We start from the raw sequence: 22523 nt of genomic DNA, 5'->3' as shown, positions 1-22523 counted from the left end.
AGGTGTTTTTATTTAACTTGAATGGTTGTTTTAAAAACAAACAAGATCTTTAGAAATTATTCGTGTTTTATTTCCTCTAGCTTTATTAGATTTTAATTGACAAAACCGTGTGCTCCAAGGTGAACGGTGTGGTGACCTGATGCTTGTACAAACTGTGAAATGTCTGCCCTAGTGGAATTAGCAATAAAGAGCGGAACATAAAAATACCTGGGTCCTGAATTATACAATGGAGGCTGGCCTTTTCCCCTACCTTGAAAATGCCACTAAAGCATTTTTCATAAATTGATGTGCAAACAGCTCCTGGAGGAAAAGCTGGCGCAGGAGTGATGCATTTGGTCTGTAGGCAGGGGGTAAGGCGAGGAAGGAGGGAATTGCATTCCTGCACAGACGTGTTGCTATAGTGACCCTTGAAGGAGAGGGCTGCTAAGAGAGCTGACGTTCCCTTAGTGAAAACTGTGTTTGGTTTAGATGCTGAGTTGAGACAACTTTCAAAAGTCAGTAAAATAGGTGGAATATGAGGAAAACTGACTACAAGACTCCGGGTGCGATCAAAGGTACGGTTTGTTGTGACTGTTGGGACGTGTGTGAGTAGTTGTTTCCTGCTGCAATGCAAGGCAAGGTTACAAAAAAATGTAAAGAATGCTTGGAATAGACTTTAAAATAACTCAGGAAGCCTGAAGTATTTTTTTCTTATTACTGTATATGAATCTAAAATGAATAGAAGTGAAGTGAATTGCTGTTAGTTGTATTTATGGCTTTGGAAAACTAAAGAGCTGTTTATAATGAAGACCTAAATAGCAAAAATTTGTATGATTCCTCATCAGTATCTAAAATAACAAACATCAGTGCATGAAGGCTGGCCGTTCTGCTAGAACTGGTGAATAAACAGGTAAATAAGGATGCTACTGGAACCTGAATCACAGGACAAAGGTGATCATAGTCTCTTCAAGGATCTATTTTCTTTTTTTTTTTTTTCTCCTTTATTAATTTATTCTTGTTACATCTCAATGGTTATCCCATCCCTTGTATCCTCCCATTCTTCCCTCCCTCCCATTTTCCCCTTATTCCCCTCCCCTATGACTGTTCCTGAGGGGGATTACCTCCCCCTGTATATGCTCATAGGGTATCAAGTCTCTTCTTGGTAACCTGCTGTCCTTCCTCTGAGTGCCACCAGGTCTCCCCCTCCAGGGGACATGGTCAAAGGTGAGACACTAGAGTATGTGAGCAAGTCATATCCCACTCTCCACTCTACTGTGAAGAGTGTTCTGTCCATTGTTTAGATCTGGGTAGGGGTTTAAGGTTTACCGCCTGTATTGTCCTTGGCTGGTGCCTTAGTTTGAGCGGAACCCCTGAGCCCAAATCTGCCTTTCATAATGTTCTACTTGTAGGCTTCTAGGACCCTCTGGATTCTTCTACTTTCTATTTTCTTTTTCCCCTTATAGAATGGCTTTTAAAAGTCTAACTTTTAAGCACTTTGACATATTTCATGTTATGTGAGTATAATGGAATTATTTTATTATATCTATTTCTGATTTCTTTTATATAGCAAATTGTATATATTTGATGTATAGGACTTAATCTTGTGATCAACATAGACAGTGATTATCAGTAACAGCATAATTAACATATCATCACCTCACAAAGTTAGTGTGTGTGTGTGTGTGTGTGCGCGCGCGCGCTCGTGTGCTGAAAATATGTAAACTCTACCCTTGCCAACTTCAAGCATGTAATATTAATTACTAGCTGTGCTCACCATTTGTGCATCAGACCAGCACGTCTTCTTCATTCTCTGGACACAGAAACATACATACATCTTCCTCAAACCCCAGTTTTGGTAACCCGTGTTCCTCTGTCTGCCTCTCTTCAGTTCAGCTTCCTCAGATTCCAAACACAAATGAAGTTAGATCATCTTTGTCTTCTTGTATCTGGCTTATTTCACTCACCATAACATTACTGTTTCTTTCCTATCACAAATGACAGTTTACCCTTCATGAAGTCAGAATAATGTTGACTCTATCATCTATCTATCTGTCTATCTATATCTACCTATTTATCTGTTGACAACACATCCGTCATCTATCTAGATGTTTGGTCTATCCTATTACTTAATGGTGGACATATAACATATAAGATAAGCAAGACTACATGAACACGGAAGAGTAGCTACCGTTTCTTTAACACACCGACTTCATAGCCTTACGGGGTATCTTAGAGCTGAGATTGTCCTATCATATAAAGAGCAGTTGCAAACTTCATGAGGAGCCTCTACACTGTACTGCATAATGGCTGCACCATGCTATGTTCCCAGCTACAAGAAAACAGGTGATTTCTTTCCGCTATATCTTTCTTAACACTTCTCTTTAGTTATTTGATAACAGCCGTTGTCCCATATGTAAGGTCAAAGACAATGTGTCTTCGGTGTTGAATCTTCTCCATGGCCTCTTTTGAATGATATTTGCGCAGGTTCTCTGCCCCGTTTGCATGAGGTTGTGTGTTTCTTGTTCTGGAGTTGTTCTGTTTCCTGCGTGTCTTAGATCCTTCTCCTCTTCCTCCTCCTCCTCCTCCTCCTCCTCCTCCTCCTCCTCCTCCTCATCGTCATCTAGATCACATATCTTAGCATTTATATGGTTTCTGGGTATCTCTCCCTGTCCAAAGGCTGACTCCTCAGTCTTTGGGTTGTTCGTTTTGCTGGACACAGTTTTGGACCGCTGTAGTTTGATATAATCCCTCTCAGCTCTTGCTGTGGGGAGTGCGTTTCAGAAAGCTACTCTTCAGACCAATGTCAAAAAAGCCTTTCACCTTATGTGCTTCTCTGGTAGTTTTCTGGCTTTGAGAGTTGGAACATTTAAATCCCTTTTCCATTTAAATTTGATTTTTGGGTGTAATTTAAGGTACGAGTCACCTTAATTTTCCCATGTATATACCTTGTGTTTATAGCACCTTTTATTGAAGAGGCGCCCTCTCCGTTGTGTGTTCTGTGTTTCACATGATCCCTGCCCCCTCCCTCGTGCTTGCTTCAGTTCCTACTCGAGTAGCATACACTTTGATTATTGTAGTTTTAAAGATAATATTAAATTAGTCAGGATGATTCATCCAGTTTTTCTCTTTTTTTCTCAAAATTGTTTTTATGCATATTTTCCTTTTTTAAAAAAAGCTTTTATGGTTTAAGGTGTTATTCACTGCTGTTTCTTTATTTTTCTATCACAGTGACCTGTTTCTTGCTAAAAGTGAAGTATTTAATTCCACTACTATACTATTATTGTACTATATAAATTATGTTAACCTTTATTTCTGTTAGTGTTTGTTATGTATATTGAAGTAACCCAATGCTAAGGTACTTATACATAGGTATCCCACATGTGATAGCCTCTTAGTTAAATTGATGCTTTTGTCATTATGTATTCTCTCACACTTCTCACCTGCAGGATATGTTACTTGATACATATGTAGCAATCCTTGGTCTTTTTATTCACAATTTCCATGGGATTGGTTAATACATTTCTTTACCATCAGCCTTTGTGTGCCCTTAAGTTAACCTGGTGTAGGGTCTGTTAATTCCACCCCCATAATTTTTTTTTTGTATTTTAAATTAGAGAAATTAACCTATGTATGTTTAAAGTTATTAGTATGCAGGGACTTATTTCTTCCACTTCGTTGTTTTCTGACTGTCCTGCAGACCCCTTTGCCTAGTCTTTCTGTCTTCTGTCTCTGGTGACTTGATGATTGCTTGCAAATGGCATGCTTGCTTTCACCTTTATGTCCTGTGTAGAAAATTCTATACATTTTTTTCTTTTATGATTATCATGAAATTTACATGTAACGGCCTATAGTTGTAACTTTGGCTATATTAAAATTTTGCTTTAGCTTTTCTTCTCACATTCTGTTATTGACATCAGCATTTACATATTTTTACTTAACTATTAACACCTTATAATCGTAGTTATCTTGAACACTTTTGATCTTAGTTTTTTGCCTTGGCCTGGCCATCGCAGTACTGAGTGCTCTAAATTTGACTTCTGTTAGCTTTATAGTGAATTTATTGTTTCATATTTTTATGCTATTAGACTCTTTCTGTTTCTCCTTGAACAACACCCTTTAACATTTCTTGAAAGGTAGAAGTTATGAAGTCTCTAAGCTTTTACCTGGAAATGTTCTCATCTCTTACTCAAAAACACTTGGAATTCTTTGTCAGGCAGTTCATAGATTTCCATGTATTTTTGCTATTGCCTTTTTTTTTTGTTCCTTTGATACTGTCACATGATTATTTGCAAACCTTCTGGGTTTCTCTTGGTGCCTGAGAAACTGAAGTCATTGGTGTCTCTTCCAGTCTTCACAGACAGAACCATTTGCCCACCAGTCAGCCTGTTCATAGATTATAGGCAAACCAGCTAAAGAGTTCGCTCTGGTATCTTAAAGCAGGATGGCCTGATGGTTAGATCATGGAGCATATGGATCTGTCACCTGGGCATCCAGGGGCTTTCTCAGCACCTTGTACAATTGAGGTGGGCCTATGCTATTGTCCCCCATTATGAGCACGGAAATAGGGTCTACAGAAAGTATTCAGATGCCACAGCAGCTGTCCTGGTACTAGATTGGACCCTTGGCTGCGTTCATGAAAACCTGCCTCAGCTGGAGTGGGACTAGATCTGGGTCCACCACAGCGGTCCTGAATCCTGGATCTGTGGCATCACAAGAAACTGCTCAGTGCTAATTTGAGGTAAATAAAATGGAAGCTCAGCCAGTCCCTCTACCTGGGAAAGACACAGACACACTAGTTCTTTGCTGCCCTAATGCCTCCTACTTTGTTTGTTTGTTTGTTTGTTTGAGACAGGGTTTACTGTTTAGCCAGGCTGGCCTCAGATTCAGAGATCCTCCTGCCTCTGCCTCCCAAGTGCTGAGATTCAAGGAGTGTGCCACCACCACCCAGCAGGTTTATTATCTTTAAATAAAATGAATCATGTACTTGAGAACTAATTAAAATTTGGAATATGTCGATTGGTTACACATAAAATACCAATCTTTTAATTTATTTAGTCTCTGAAAATTTCATCCATGTGTACTGTGTACTTTGATCATATTTTATGGTCTTATTTAACACATTTATTAAATGGTATAAATTTATTTATCTCTTGTAGAATTTCAGAGAAGAATTCTTTGTTTCTAATCATTCAGAGTTTCCATGAAATAATACGCCTTCTTAAAATACATTAAAATACTGGGGTGGGGTGAGAATATAAGAATGTGATTTTAAAAAAACCACCCTCCTCTTATGCCTTTGGCAAAAGGAATCACATAAATATTATAACCATAAAAAAAAATCTACAACCAAGTCTCATAACAAAAATAGTTTCCTTGTTAAGAATGGAGTAGGTTAAGTGAATAAGGGGCGATTTTGCTAATTACCCCTTTCTGTGATTTCCTGTTCTGTTGCCTTTATCTCTCACTTCTCATCAGCATTGATGGCAGGTCCATCTTCTACCCAAGTGCCTTAAACTCATCACCTATGCCCAGGTGATTTGAAAAGTAGCTGGTTTAACACAGCAGAGAGTGATGGGTCTGAAAAAGGTAGGTAAAGTAAGTTGAAGATAAACACATATATATATATTCTAATTAAGTGGTCTTCTTAGGGGCTGAAAGGGTCACTCAGTGGTTAAGAGAGACCATTGCTTTTGCAGAATTCAGTTCCCAGCATACACACACACACACACACACACACACACACACACACACACACACACCCCAAGTGGCTAACAACTACCTGAAGCTCTAGCTCCAGAGTAGCCCCGCATCTCTGGCCTCCATGCACACCCTCAGTCGTGTCCACATACCCACATGCAGATAAGCTCACATAATGTGATTACAAATAATAAAAGCAGGGCTGCAGGCTGCATGTGGTGGGACCCATCTTTAATTGCAGCACAGGGGAGGCAGAGGCAGAGGCAAGAGGATCTCTGTGAGTTGGAGGCCAGCTTGGTCTATGCAGCAAGTTCTGGGTCATCTAAGGCTACAGTGAGAGCCTGTCTCAAAAAGATCAAAAAGCCAGAGGAAGGAAGGAGGGAAGGAAGCAAGGAGGGAAGGAAGGAAGGAAGGGAGGAAGGAAGCAAGGAGGGAAGGAAGGAAGGAAGGAAAGAGAGATGAGATGGCTCAGCAGGTCAGAGCACTTGTTGCTTTTCCAGAGGACCAGAGTTTGGTTCTCTGTACCCATATGTAGGCTCACAATTGTCAATAACTCCAGCTCAAGGGAATCTAATATCTCTGACCTCAGCAGGTCACCTGCACTCAAGCGCATACCCACACACAAATACACAGACACAGACACAGACACACACACAGACACACACACACACACACACACACACACACACACACACACACACCCCACTACACATAAATTTAAAAAACAGTTCAGATTCTGCCTACATATCACTCCGCGGCATTTCTCAGTTCTTATTTCCTTGGGCTCCTGGGTGACCACATTTATTTATTTGTCTACTTATTTAATATTTATCTTTAAATTTTATTTTCCTTTATTTTATGTGCATTGATGTTTTGTCTACATGTACTTCTGTGTGAGGGTGCCAGGTTTTGGAGTTTCAGACAGTTGTGAGCTGCCCTGTAGGTGCTGGGATTTGAATCCAGGTCCCCTGGAATCACAGACAGTGCCCTTAACCGCTGAGCCATCTCTCCAGCCCGGATGACCACATTTACAAGCTAAGAGAGGGGCCTCACTTGGCCATCAAGCATGAACGGGTGGCAATATGGAGGCCCAGGAGAGGGCGGCAGTAGACGGTGTTTGGTGGAGGGAGCATTCCGAAGGATGCATTGGCTGGCTCGTGGTGTGGAAATGCCACACCAATGCATCACTGGTTAGACTTAGGAAGTGTATAAATCACCAAGGAAAGACTCCAAGTAGTAAATGAACTAATGTGCTTGGTCTCTTCGGGCAACTTGATGTGACTGGCAGCCAGGCTCCTGACAGTGTGGCCGTCTCCTCTTACTGCTCCACCCAATGTGTTGGCACTCATTTGGATCCAAGACTCACAAAGAGGGCCTTGGAGACATTGTTCACTTTGAAATAAGTGGAGGGGGCAGCGCCTCCTGGTGATGAAGGGCTTGGCTCCGGTGCCAAGCATCCCTGGGGGCAATCACTCTGAATGTAGTCTCTAATGTGACATGCAACAAATGGGAGCAGCATTCCTCTTTGTCTTTTGGACTTAGTAGCTAACACTGGAGCTAACACAGCTGACATCCTCTGGTACATCCTGGGTTGTGCCCTTCAGTTTGGAGGCGCTTCTTCTCCATCTTGCTGAAGCTACTAGATTAGTCCTTCAGGACCTCACATCAGCCTTGGAAGAATCAGCCTTGCCCTTCCCACAGACCAGTTGTTGCAAAGTATCTGTTCTTTGCTCCTGTTGAGAACATCACTCGAACCTACCCCAGTTTCAGGGGTAAAACTGTACCTCACCTCGGCATCTCCTCCTCCCCACCCCCAACAATACAGTCCTGTCTCCCTCATACCCATAAAGTTGTTGTTACTGAGAACACATCCCTCTTCCCTCTCCCCCCCCCCCCAGACAGTGGCTCCACAGATACACACGATTATGAGGCAGCTGCAGAGGTGGTTGTGTGGAAGGGAAATTTCACCATGGATTCCCATGCGAGCCAACTTCTAAGAGCATCTGGTTGCACTGTGTTTCCTATTGAGGGGCCCAGGGCAGCCATGGGATAGACTGACAATTAGGATGGAAAAAATGAGAGAAGTAAAGTCAAAGTGTCACCGGGAAGGGCACTCTGTAGCTCAGAACGATGGCGGAATCTATCTGCCTAGCTGAGCAGCCGAATCTACCACTCGGCTGGGATCTAGACAAGTCATTGCTAACGTGGGAGAGGAGGCCAGGGTGCTAGAAGGATTTCACTTGCTTGTCAATTGGCATAAAGCATTTACTTGCTGGGACACTATTCTGGGCACCCCATCTCTAGGCTTAGAATAGGGTCTACCTTGCCTGCTGTCATCAAAATATTTTGGAGACTGTTCTTGTCAACTTGTCCATGAGAATAGAATGAAGTGATTGAAGACTCAGGGTGTGTGTGTGTGTGTGTGTGTGTGTGTGTGTGTGTGTGTGTGTAGCGGGGGTGGGGGGAGCAGGGTGTAAACAAATGCATATGGCTCATCATTTGGTGTTGGTGCCATCTTGGGCAAGTTGATTGGCCTTGCTCGCCCCAGCATCTTAGTGTATGCAGTTAGGCTAGGGGGTAGGAAGGGCTTGGTTGTCCCCTCGTGATGCCTTTAACACGTTCCTTTACTCAGAATCTAGTAGGAAAAGGCTCAGCGGTGAGGAGTGCCATTTCCTCCCAGTGACCAGCGGGAGACTGATTGGGACAGGAGCCTGGTGTGGATCTCGCCTCAATGAGTGGTTGCAGTGTGCGAATTAGAAGTGGAAGAGATAGGTTCTAGCTAGATGATAGAATTATATTATCACACGTGCATTACAAATAAGCTTACCTAAGCATGTTTTGGGATTGGGACCCACTAGGGATAGCAGATGCTATCTGTCAGGGAAGTCCCTGCGAGCAGAATTGGCACAGGGCCCTGGGAACCAGTGAGTCTTCCTCACTAACAGGTTTGCTTATGACTGCAACCCTAAAGCAGCTGCGAGCTACAGTGCCCTCTGGTGGTCATTACTTGACTTGCCACCCAGTGAAGTCCTCCAGCAGCCTTCTGAACACACATGCGGGGACTGAATTGTTTGAGACTGAGATGGTCAACTTGAGCTCTTTAAGCTCATAGGTTTTTTAAAAAAAACTACACTGACTCACTAGCCCAAATTGTAGCATGTTAGTGCATTCATGTTGACCTGCGTGCTAATATGAAAGTATTTCAGCAAGCTTTCAATGCCATATCCTTCCTGCTAATGCATTTTGTTCACATGCTAATTTTTATTTTCCCATACAAAGCTTGAGGTACTGACTTTGAGGTACTAAGTTTCCTGACAATGTGACGCGTCATTTTCTTCTTTTCTTGCCTACATAAAAGAAAACACTGTATTCTGACCCACAGATAGTCTCTCATATATTATTTATTTATTTTGGGTGTTTGGATGTACGGATGGGTGGGGACACCTATGTCACTGCACATGGGTAGAGGCCAGAGTACAACTTTCAAGGGATAAGTTCTCCTCTTTCACCGTATGAATCCTGAAGAATGAGCTTGGTGGCAAGCACCTTTTCCCCACGGAGCCACCTCACTAGCCCAAATTGTAGCATGTTAGTGCATTCATGTTGACGTGCGTGCTAATATGAAAGTATTTCAGCAAGCTTTCAATGCCATATCCTTCCACTGTGCTGGTCTTGCTGAGAGCTCGCAACTGGAAAAAGAGGTTCCATAGTTGTGGTATCTTTCTTTCCAAATCAGACGCCGTTCGTCTGTTTGCAGAATGACAGTTTTGCATGAGGCAGGATGGGCCTTCTCTTCTGTAGCCTCCATGCTGACTGGAAATGCACCAGGATCCATTGTCTTCATGGCATCCTTGTGGAACTGAATAGGGAAAATTTCCCCTCAGCTGTAGGGTAGCTTTCATACTAGCACACGGTGGAGCTTGTGGGGAAGTCTCTACATCCATGTTGTCTTCAACCCCAACAACAGTCACTTTTTAAACTTTCTTTGTAAACCTGCTAATGTATTTTGTTCACATGCTAATTTTTATTTTCCCATACAAAACTTGAACTGTGTTGCAGTTACTTTTGATTTCTGTCTCCCAGGCTAGACCTCAAGAACCCAAACTCAACCCGTCAGTTTGATCCACATGGGAATCTGTCACTTAAGCAAACCGAAGAATTGGTTTATATATCTGATTAAAGTTAACTTAGTGCAAGAGTCTGAATGCCTGAATACTGATCTCTGTAAATTTTATTATTCTCTAGACTTCATTGAATTTTATAAATATCTGTGTGTATAATTTTCTTTACATCTATAATTATCTATTTCTCTTTTAAAGTTGATTTTATTTTTGACTGATACATGATTTTTGTGTGTGTGTGTGTGTCTTTATGAGGCCTTGTTTTGATGTATGTATTCATTGGATACTGGCTAATGTTGGGCATTTAGCATATAGGTCACCTTAGACCTTTGTCATTTCCTTATAAGCTTTCATCCAGACGAACCCCTCAGCTACTTTAGGGTACGATGCATTATTATCAAACATGTTACCCTCTAGTGCCATCCATATTATCTATGACCCATGAACCCGTTAACCTCTGACCCCTTCTTCCCACCATGTTCCCTGGCCTGGGTAACCACCATTCTACTTGGTTCTGTGAAGTCACCTTCCTTCTATCCCCATGTGAGTGAGTTCACAGCGTGCTTTGTCTCTTGTCTCTTATTTCATTCATCACAGTCCCTCCAAATCCAAGGTGACATCTTTATTGCGTCACCTCCCCTCTGCTTTAGTTTCCTTGTTTATATCTGGGTTCAGGGTTCACAGCACCCGCTCTGCTGTGCTCACCAATTTGCTTAAGAGATCAAATGAGACAAATCTTCAGGAATGTGTCAGTTTGCTTGTTCTGTAGACACAAAGCATTCAGATTGTCTCACTATGTGGCCATTTCCTTGGCAAAAGCTACAGCACAATTGTATCCATAAATAAATGATATCCAAAGTATAACAATTTTGCTGAAACAGCCTCAAATTATTATCTTTATCTAAACCTAAGAGGCATTGAGGGAGCTCTGAGCGGGAGCCGCCACAGAAGATTCTGCCGTCTGCCTTTTGGCTTCTGTGTCTCGATTCAGTCTCTGTTTTATGACTGTTTCTTCTGGGCACACACCTCTACCACTGTTCTGTACGTAGTACTTTATGAAGACAGCTAAGCAATCAGCTCTGTTTCCAATGCCAGAATCTTCAGAATTTTCCAATTGTCACATGGGACCCATGACACTTAGTATGTATGGCCCTCCTCCGAGTCTGTGGCAGCCCTTGGCAACCAAAGACACTTATACTCCTGAGAAAAGTATTAACGTTAAATCAGGTAAAAATACAATTACAAATAGTTTTGATTCAGGTTTTTGCTAGCGTGCCTCTTTAAGAGATTAAGGTCACCCACCGGATCCAAGTGTTTCCCCGTAGCTTCATGCCTGCACCTCACCCAGGGCACACCGTCTGGCATGTGCGTGTCCTTACTAAACCTTCCGTGCTTGACTGCCTCCACCCTAACAAATGCATTCTTCAAATAAGAAAGCGTTCTCAGCCAGGTGTGGCGGTGCACACCTTTAATTCCCGCAGAGGCAGGCGGATCTCTGTAAATTCAAGGCCAGCCTGGTCTACAAAGTGAGTCCAGGACAGCCAAGGCTACGCAGAGAAACCCTGTCTTAAAAAATGGAAGAAAAAAAAAAAAGCATTCTCACACATAGCTGAGCATAATTTTATGCTGTATATAATTATATAATACTGTATAATTTTCCTACACTGAGAATGACAAGTGGAAAATGTTATGATAATTAGTTCAGAATGTATTTTCAGCTAACAATAACCACCTCCAGTTTATCAATTATATTTTTATTAATTTGTCTTGTGTGTTTTTAGAAAATATATTTTAAAAATTTATAATAGCAGCATAAACCAAACACAATATTAAGATAGATATACCTTCTCCCTGTCCATTTTGTTTCTATCATAAAAGATTAGATTCGGCTGGCAGAGTTTGTCAGATTTATGTAAATTTTAAATTAGATTAGATAAAGTTGTATTAGCTCTATATAACTTTCACCAAAGTTCTTAGATTCACTGAATTTTGGCCTTTTGCAAAACAACATTTTATATACATATACACATCATATACATATATATACATATATAATTAAAAATAAAAAAATAACACACACACAGAAAAACAAACAACATATCATAAGATCAAAGATTTCTACCCAAATAAACAGATTTATTGTAGGGATAGCATAATACGATAGTTTGAGATGAAATTAAATTAAATAGAGAAAAAAAACCTACTCGCTGAGTTTTTATCTAAAAAAAATCCTAACAGTAACAGTCAAGGTTCATGCTGGTCGATGTAGATGCACGGGGTATAGTTTAGGTCGTGGCTGTCAGCCGGGACACTTCCAGTAAAAATTGTCTTTAGTTACCAGGCTGGGGTGGGGTGGAGTTGGGGTCCTGCTGCCATCTAAAGGGCAGAGGGCAAGGATGCCGTCAAACATCTGTAATGGCCAGGACAACCTGCCACAACATTTTAAAAAGATTTATTTATTTATGTATATGGGTAGTTTTGCCTGAGTGTACATTTGCACACCAGAAGATAGCACTGGATCCCATGGGACTACAGGTACAGTTGTGAGCCACCATGTGGGTGTTGGGAGTTGAACTCAGGACCTTTGGAAGAGCAGCCACTGCTCTTAACCACTGAGCCATCTCTCCAGCCCCGGCCACAATTTTATCTTGCTCATAATGTCAACAGTTCTGGGCTAAGAAACCTTATTTCAGGGACTCAGATGATTACACCCTCCTCACCCTGTGAGCCTTCCACTAAAGTGATGGGTACTACTGTGTGATGCAATGGGATTTTAATGAAACTAGGGTCTTTTGATCTGGCCACTGGCTTTACACACTGAAGAAATAAATACAACCCCAATTCCCAAAGTCTTAAGAAAAGTCTGTCTTTGCTGACAGTTACTTGAAAATGAGTGGAAGCAGCAGTCAGAGCATGCAGTGTCCTAAAAATGTGCCCTGCTCGCTTTCCTCTCAAGGGCACCACTCTTTCTGGAAGTCTATTGATCCTTGCTCTCTCTCCCCTCTGTCCAACTTGACCATCAGTTCTTGCTGGGTATTATGTGCAGTGACTTCAATGTCCTGTTCCTTCATTATTTATTCACCAGAACACCAAAATCCCGGAGGATGAGCCCGCGCAAGTAAGCAAGTAAACCTGGAATCTCTTCTTCACAGAAGGAAACACACACACACACACACACACACACACACACACACACACACACACACCATAACACACACATACCATAACACACACACCATACTACACACACACACACACACACACACACACACACACACACACACACACACACACTACACTTGTCTATTAATGGGTCTGCCACACTACACTTGTCTATTAATGGGTCTGTCACATAAGTAAAATATATATTTGTTGTGCCTTAAAATGGTGACCAGCTGGGCATGGTGACACAAGCTTTTAATCCCAGCACTCAGGAGGCAAAGGCAGGTGGTTCTCTGAGTTTGAGGCCAACTTAAACTACATAGTGAGTTCTAACCCAGTTGGATAGGGCTACACAATGAGTCTCTGTCTTTAAAAAAAAATACATAAAAAAGCAAATTACATTAAAAATAACTCACATCTGGATCAGAGTATGCCCAGCTGGCTAACTTACAAGCCGATGTGGATAGACTTACAAAGAATACCGATCCAATATAATGTGATAAGAAGTGAGCTATTTGGAATACAACTCTGGGAGAAAGCTTTCTTCCCATGAGGACCATGCACTCAAGTTTGTCAGGGTATGGGAGACAGTGACTATTAGATGCCCAGGCTTTCTGGCTTGTCTGGGCATTTGCAAGGATTCACTTGCAGCATTTGCTGAACTCTAGCATCCAAGATGACTCATCTGACCGTTGGCTCTGACTACAAAAAGTGACATTCTGTTCTCCTCAGCCCTCTGCCGTCGGCTCCTTTTCTTACACAGTAATTATCCAACAAAGATCTTAGACACTATGATGGGATGGCTGATCTCCTAGAGCCTGGAGTCAGAACAAAAAATCATTCTTGCTGCATTATTAATCCCACCAATACAATATGAGATCAACTCAAGGGAAGAAAAATATCGATTCTACCCTTTGGTGGGAGGAAGTACAAATTCATATTACAGAGGTGGATGCAGCCAGGAGCCGCAGGATTTTGTGGCTTAAAATTTAAACCCGATTTCGGGTTACTATTATTTGTATTTTTCTACATGCAAAATACAAGTTTCCTTTAAGAGCCCCAAAGTGTCATCTGCCATGACTCTTGGTATCAGGCTCTAAGCTTTAGATTATGTCGTCCATATCTGGTTCAGGCACAGACAAGGTGCCATGCTAATTCCTTCGCTTCCAGAGACCTGGAAGATAAATTGGTCATCTGTCCCCCATCTGTCTAACACGCAATGAGGAGACAGGCCGGGCGTTGTAGTGTGGACTTCTGTTCTAGAATGAACCAAAAGGAGAGAAGGTAGACGTCACATTCAAAGTCCTTTAGCACTTCCCCAAGATGCATTGCGACCGCCGTAACCTACAGGCGAGGTCACACCTCAGGTTCCTGGTTAAGAGTGGCTCTTGGCTGCAACTTAGGTTTTCTGAGCTTTCATCCCAGCGCAAAGTCATGAGTCTGATGCCGTCTGCTCATTTGAACTGTCCTGTGGCTTTAGCGTAAGTTGACACACTAAAATAATATGTTTGGAATTCATCATATGCCCCTCCCAAATGTAAAGTTTGAAAGGAACTTTGGCCATATGGGAGTCTGCTTGGGAAAATATCTTGGAGATTCCCAGAAGCTGGTTTGTCTGGTGAAATCAGTGATACCCACAACCTTTTGAATTCTCCCTTTTACTTTCCAGTATTATTGAAATATTATGTATGTATGGTGTGATAACTTGATATATGTATGTAATGTGAGATCATACAAAAATAAAAAATAATACATCCATGAATGGATAAGGGAAGTGTGCTGGCTAATTTTATGTCCACTTAACACAGGCTAGAGTCACTCGAAAGATGGGAACCTCAGTTGAGAAATAGGGCATTTCTTAGTTTGTGATTGATGTGGGAGGATCCAGGCAATTGTTGGTTGTACCATCCCTGGGGTGGTGGTCCTGGGTTCTATAAGAAAGCAGACCAAGAAAGCCAGGAGGAGCAAGCCAGTAAGCAGCATCCCTCCGTGTCCTCTGCAGCAGCTCCTGCGTCTAAGTTCCTTCCTTGTTTGAGTTCCTGTCCTGACTTTCTTCAGTGATGAACAGTGATGTGGAAGTGTAAAACAAACAAACCATTCCCTCCCCAGTAATATTAAGAAAACCAGGAAACATTATTCTGTCATAAAAAGAAAGAAGTGCTGCCGTTTGCTGCAAGGATGATCCTGACCGACAGTGCATCAAATGAAATAAACCAGACACAGAAAGAGTGAGTGTGAGCTCATGTCCGAGGGGGGTCTAAAACCATCCGACTCTAAGTCCTTAGCATGGCACCTACAGGTGCACTCTTGCTTTGTTCTACCCAAAGCTGTTCCTTTGTTCATTCTCTTCCTGGAAGGACTTAAGAATAGTTAACCATCTTATCTCACAACCCACCGTAGCTTGTGCCACCTTTGTTTCTAGCTTGTGCTTGCAAGCAAATCGGTCCCTTCCTAGGTTCATCTCTGTTTCTTTTAGTGTTTTGTAAGATGCAGCGAGAAGAAGCCACTTGGTGTTTTCAGAGTTCTTCACGGATCTGTAGCTTGATACAGCAATTAGAGGTCCTATGCGTGATAGAACATAAACACAGGGCACATCTCTCTCCGGAAGCTCCTCATCTAGGCCGTGCCAGCCTCCTTCCATCATCTGGTCCCAAGGCCAATGCCATATCTTTTAGAATTTTATTATAGTAGCTCTGTACAGTCTCTGGAGCATTTTCCACTTCCGTTAGGTAATACCATCACCCAATTCTATCTCAGAGAGACAAGTGTGTATCCCGAGGACAGGCTGTGCATTCTGCTCTATGTGGCTCTATATGTCTGTATTCATTCATATGGCTACCACCAGCTGTGCACCAGCTGTGAAATGGCCAGTCGGTACAAGAGGGGCCACACAGTTTTCTAACAGTTGCGGTTGGATGTCACCTGGTTGCCTTTACTTTTCTTCAAGTCCATTCTTACTTGGCAGCAATTAGTAACTGAGTTAGAAGATAAATAAATAAAATATTTTATGATCTCTTTTAAAAATATATAACCATACATTTGGTGATATGACCTTGTAACCTATCAGATTATCTAACCAAAAAAAATTTTTTTTCATTCTAGATGAACAAGAGATTGTACAGAAACGCACCTTCACAAAATGGATCAATTCCCACCTGGCCAAGGTAAAGAAAACCACCCAGCAACAGAGGCTCATATTATGGAGCTCTGTGCCCGGGGGGCCCACAAGGAGCACATTATAAAGGCTGCTGTCGTCACTATTGATTATAATGTTGGTGGTATTATGGGTTAGCAAGCTGTTCCCTAACAGTGGTGTTTGGTAACCACCTATGGAAAAAAATGAGTTGACATTATTTTATGTAATTTTTATGAGCCTTGAGAAAATAATCCACTCAGTCACTGCTTCTACAGCATTGTGTGTGCTGTGTCAGAGAGAGGCTTCACACTGGGGTTTTACTTGGCTGTGTCAGTTAAGATAATACAGAAAGCAGCAGTGAACGGTCTGCACTGTGCTTTGTCAGAGCAGGTCCTGACAGTTGGACCTTGGAGCTTTGGTGAAAATGTAACCTAGGTAACAGGACACTAGAAACACTCAAACATCCAAGGGGGTCTACCTTAGGTTGGCAGGTGATCATGTCATCCAAGGGCGTCTACCTTAGGTTGGCAGGTGAATGCGCCTCCTCGTGTGGTACTGTCTTTGAATGAGTATACTAATATGACGTGACTTTCAAGCGTAGCATGTCACAGTGAAATTACTCCCCCACACTGCTAATTGAGAAAGAGAACAAACAAACCAAAAGACATTATATTTAAGAAAAAATAGGTTCAACTGAGGCCAGGACAATTGTCTGAATCTGGCTAATGATCTTCTGAGGAGAGTAGTATCCAGAATATATTAGGCAAATCTTTCCAGGAGACTTCTGCTATAGTTTAAATCTCAAATATTCCTCAGAGGCCCAGTGGCTTCAACAATTCCGTGTTACTGTCTCACAATTTCAGGGAACAAAGATTTGTTTTTTTGTTTTGTTTTGTTTTTTCATGAAGGCCTTCCTGGCATGCTGTCTGCTGCTGCCTTCTGGTGTCCTCACATGGATGACAGAGAAGGAGCTCTGGTCTTTCTCATCCTACAGGACCTACCCATCTCATCATGGAGACCCACATAAGGACTGTGCCTAAGCCAATTACTATGGAAAGGCGCTGCCTCTAAATAGCATCACCCTGGGGATGATGGGTTCAACATCTGGATTTAGAGGGTATCCAAACATCTAAGCAATGATAGCTCCAAATTTATTCTGAAGGGTTTATACTTGAACTTTTGCATTCCTAATACACCCTGGGACCTCAGCATGGGATGGCAGGCCCATGCCTTCCTCCTTGTCATAGCTGACATCTCCCTGTGTAGTAATCCCTGGTATAGACAGCTTTGTGCGTTGGAATTGCTGAAGATAAGCTGACAATGAAGCAATTGAAAAGAGCTAAACTGTGGGGTATTCCTTTGTTATACCCCCACCTGTCCCCCCATACACGCCCTGCAATTTTCTGTTGATGGCTATCAATGAAAGTAAGAAAAATGACCAATGCTTCAAAATTGTTGTGGGTTTTTTTTTCCTCTCGATAATGGAAATGTTAGTTTTAAATGCTGCATGATAGGCCAGGTCATTTTACTTTGTGAACGAACATGAAAGGAGAACAATGTTGAATTATCCAGGAAAGAAAAAATAACTTATTTCTGGAGTACCATTTGTAAGTGTTTTACAGGACTTTGGCTAAGAACTTTCGTACAATTATCATGGTAATTTTTTGTATATTTAAACTATAACAATAAATCTTAAATTCTGTGATGGTATCTTGCTATCTTTAGTGTTTCAATGAACTATACTTATTTTAAGATACTTTAAAGAATAATTTAACTACCTCTATTTAAAAAAATATTACCTATTTCTTCAAAACCAACTTAGGAAATTGAATATATTAAAAGGCAACTTCCTGGCAGGTATAGGAGGACAGATACAGAGTTGAGATACAGAAACGTTGGTACCGCTGTCCTATCTGAGTTCATCTAGGTTTGGGTATTCATGGATATATTCAGGGATACTTATGTAGATTAATTTGAGGAGGGTGTGTGTGTGTGTGTGTGTGTGTGTGTGTGTGTGTGTGTGATATGTGGTGTGTGTGATGTCTATGGTGTGTATATGGTGTCTATATGTATGTTGTATATGGTTTGTCTGTACGTGTTGTGTATATAGTATCTGTGTGTGTTGTGTGTGGTTTGTCTGTATGCATTGTATATGTGGTATGTCTATGTGGTATGTCTAGTGTATGTGGTGTGGTGTGTGTGTATGTTATGTGTGCTTGTATCGTGTGTGATGTGTGTCTTGTATGTTGTGTTTGTGTTGTGTGTGTGGTATGTGTGGTGTGATGTGGTGTGTGTGTGTAGTATGTGTGATGTGGTGTGATGTGTGTATGTGTATGGTATGTATGTATGTAGTATGTGGTGTGGTGTGTAAGTGTGTGTGAGAGAGATGTAGTGTGTGTGTGGTATGTGGTGTGTGTGTGGTATGTGATATGTGTGTGGGGGTGTGATGTGTGTGTCTGTGTGTTGTGTGTATGTGTGTGTGTATGGCATGTGATGTGTATGTGTGGTGTGTGATGTGTGTGTCTGTGTGGTATGTGTCTGGGTATGTGGTGTCTGGGTATGTGGTGTGTGATGTGTGCATGTGTGTGTGTGTGTGTGTGTGTGTGTGTGTGTGTGTGTGTGTGATGTGTGTACATGTGGAGGCCAGAAGATAATGTGTGCTCCCTCAGCCACTCTCCTTATTATGTTTTCAAACAGGAGCACTCACTGATCCCAGAGGTCACTGGTTCAGACAATTTGAAGGTCCAAGCTTTATCTTATTTCTGGCTGGTCTGTGAACTCTAGGGTCCCCAGCTCTGTTTAAAGATCCACTCAGCCATGCTGAATGTTGATACACCCATGCTGGGGTCCTGTCCCGGGATGAGGGAAGGGCTTGAAGAAGGGTGCATGCGAGAGCAACAGGGGAAGAAAGGGAGACGTGAGTGAGGCAAGGGGGATCTGCAGGATGTTGCAGCCTGACTGACTGGAGGACACAGTGCTTCTTTATTTATACAGAGCTCAGCAGGCAGGGATGGATGCGTGTTGTTCCAAAACACAGATCAGATCATTTTTGTGCCCAAACATGTGTTGTAACTTCTGCTTGGTCTTAAGTTTAGTCATCCTTGACTAACCATGACAAAACAGAATTATCTTTTGCAATCATTTTTTTTTCATCAACTTCATAACTCGACTTTTAATAAAATTGATGTTTCAAGGGCATATTTTGTCCGGCATAATTATTTGATTTACAACCTCCAGGATGTAAGGATAAAGATACCTCCCTAAAGGTGGCAGGGCTAGGATGGACAGGACATTCCTGGGGAAGCTAGGAAGCAGTACTCGTGGAGAAGACACAAATGATTCATAAGAAAATCTCCATTAATCCGATATCCCCAAATTGTACAAATAATATAAACTCTCCAAGCATGCGACACACAGACATCAAGACCAAAAAGTAGGGACCTTATCACAGTGATTACATCGCTCTGCTCGGCTTTGCTGGGGCTTTGTCAACCAGCTGTGCTGGCTCCATGGCCTTCGCTGTTTGCATTAGATATGGCTGTGCCCAAAGCTAGTGACTCAGTTACAGCTTGTCAGCTTTCAAAGGTTACAGCTTATCAGCACTCAAAACTTCCCTAAGTTTTTATCTTTAAACAATGTCTCAGATCCTCTATTTTATGCTTACTAATATCATTAATAATCTAACAGTAAATCTAAGTAGACTCTGTGGAAGACTCAATTTTTCTGCACAGCTGTTTTCCCCAGGGAACCACCATTAGTTTTATTAATTTTTATTAGAACCAGCTTTTGTTACATTACTCCCTCTCTAACCTTTGGAGAGAGGCTTTTAAAAGTAAGAAATTTCCATCGACGGGGAGTAAAGAGTCAATCCAAGGTGTCGGGGCACTGGAACTCTGTCAAGCAGTGCCTCCAGAACACCTGATTATCCTGGCACGGGAACTCTGTCAAGCAGTGCCCCCAGAACTCTTGGCTTCACCACACCCACTAGGGATCAAATTCAGGTCCTCAGGCTCACAAGGCAAGCACCTTGCATGCTGAGTCCCTCTGTCCTAGAAGGAGGATTTTATTTATTTATTTATTTATTTGTTTGTTTGTTTATTTATTCACGCTACATCCTGGCCATAGCCCCATCCCCCCTGACCTCCCACTCCCACCCTCCCGAGGGTTTTTAATGGGAATTTTTCTTTCTTTCTTTCTTTCTTTCGTTCTTTCTTTCTTTCTTTTTTGACTGCTTTCTTCAATGATAGTTCTAGAAATGACTTATAATTAAATAATCAACTCTTTTATTGATGGCAGGCATCCAGTCTGCTATCATAATCTTTTTTTTTTTTTTAGCTATTATGAAAAGATGGCATGTATATAAGGGCACAAATGGCTTTTGAAAATACACTTTTATTAACTCGTATATCTTAAAGAGGTAGGGGAGAAACCTAAGAATTTTCTGTGTATAATTTTTAGTACATAGCTGTAAATTATTCAAAGTTGTATGTGTAATTGTACATTTCTTGGGTTGGTTTTTGGACTCTATGCTTCTGCAGTTATCTGCACCATTGGAAAGCATAGATGATCAATGCCACGTACTGTCGCCCTCAGTTAACTAGTGCATGGGTTCATGAAACTCATAATTTTTTCCAGAATGAGACTCCTCTCCTTTATGTGAGGAAACTGTAATTCTCTTTTTATCGATGAAAAATGAACTATATCATTCTATTCTTTAATTCTGCTAACCAAAGGGAGTGGTTTTCATCGTCCTGATGCTGATAGTGATTTTTAGAGATAAGATGCTCAAGCTGAGGTTGCAGATGAGCACTTAGCTTGTAGACATGCGTCATGAAGTCCCACTTCACACTGCAGCGCTGCCGGGGGCCGAGCGCACATGCGCCGACTATGGAGCCTCAGCCATTGACGTTTTACTGAATTCTCACGACAACCACGTGTGTTATTTCTATCAAAGTCTAGGCCAAGTACTTGAAGCTTAGAATTACTTAATAAGCTTGGCAATTCAGCGAACAACAAAGCTGGGGTTTGTCCTGAGATTGCTAAACATGGGTGTGGTAAGGAAATAGTGTAGGCAGGCTGGCCTGCACAACAGTTACTACCCAGTTATGAGCCCCAAGGAGCCCAAGGTCAAGGGGACAGGGGTGGGGGTGGGGGTGAGGGTGGGGCTCAGCCTCCATGACAGTCGTCTTCTAGCTTATGCAGCTGCTGTTCTTTCTGTCTTCATTAGGCAGAGAATGGATGCTGGTCCCTCTTCCTCCTGCTATAAGGATATTCATCAATCTCCTCCAAGGGCTCCTACATCCATGATCTCCTCTTGTCTCCCAGCATTCCACCCCCAACCTGCTTCCACACAGAAGAGTCACCCTGTAGCACATAAACTGGGGTCGGGTACAGACATTTTGTGACCACTGTGCTGTACTTGAATCTGTACTTTATTTATATATTCACTCATCAGGTGTGTATTAGGCATCTACTAAGATCAAGGACTATGGATGCAGTGATAGGGACCTGACAGTGAAGTGCATGCCACCCAGTACAAAGACCTGGGTTCTGACCCCCATCCAGAAACCATGGAAAAATCTGGCCACATTAAATGCCTGTAACCTGAGTACCGTGGGGTCAGAGACAGGTGGCTTCCTAGAACTCACTGACTAGCTGGTCGACCTGAACCAGGTAGACACAGAGACCTGCCTCAAAAATAAGAAAGACAGGGAGTGAGCAAAGAGACTGACATCAACCTCCGGCTCCACACATGTGCACATGTGTATACACGCACTTGCATATGCCTGTGCACACATGCAAGCTAATAACACACATTCAGATGCATACACACACACATACACACACCATAAACACACATCACCACCTCCACAACCCCCAACACACATGCTTGTTCACAGAGCAAATGAGAAATGTATTGTGTTACATTCTGGGAGCCAGAAGGCCACCAGTGCCTTGAGACTCTGGGATGCATCGTCCTTGCTTCTGTCTAACTTTTGATGGTGAAGGTCTGGGCTTGCAACACCACAGTCTCCGCCTTTGTGCATATTATGGTCTGTGCTCCAATTGCCTCTTCATGTGAAGATGCTAGTCACACTGGAATAAGGTCCATGCCAGTGACTTCATTTTGATTTGACAAGCTCTGTAAAGACCCTCTTTCCAAATACTGCAACATTCTAAAGTGACCGGAGTTGAAGTTTTTGGCAAGCACTGCGAGGAATTGTAACACCGTGCAGAAGACATCAATCAAAAACACATTTTGGTTTTATACCAGGTTCAATGGCATTATTACTCTAAAAGGATAAGTTAGAATTTCCGGGTTGAAACTCTATAAATCTGTGCTGATTAAACTAAGTGATGTTTTCACTGATATAAAACATCACTTTAATGGCTGCTTTAATTTTCCCAGTTATCTTCCCACCAGCAGC

General features: G+C 42.0%; 1 protein-coding gene across 18 annotated transcripts in view; it reads left to right on the top strand.

The window, feature by feature from the left end:
* Window positions 1-22523, top strand: part of SYNE1 (spectrin repeat containing nuclear envelope protein 1) — a 463289-nt gene that overhangs the window by 61555 nt on the left and 379211 nt on the right. For 17 of the 18 annotated variants that reach the window (XM_084774487.1, XM_084774489.1, XM_084774503.1 and 14 more), the window contains one exon: window positions 16062-16123. In XM_084774487.1, coding sequence (XP_084630613.1) covers window positions 16062-16123 — 62 coding nt within the window. Of the gene's footprint in view, window positions 1-499; window positions 555-16061; window positions 16124-22523 lie in introns of those variants that run through there. The other variant, XM_084774504.1, reaches the window with a different exon arrangement.

Source organism: Acomys minous (assembly GCF_964271855.1).
Source record: "Acomys minous genome assembly, chromosome: 3".
Taxonomy (NCBI): Eukaryota; Metazoa; Chordata; class Mammalia; order Rodentia; family Muridae; genus Acomys; species Acomys minous.
This window is presented reverse-complemented; position numbering and strand designations above follow the sequence as displayed.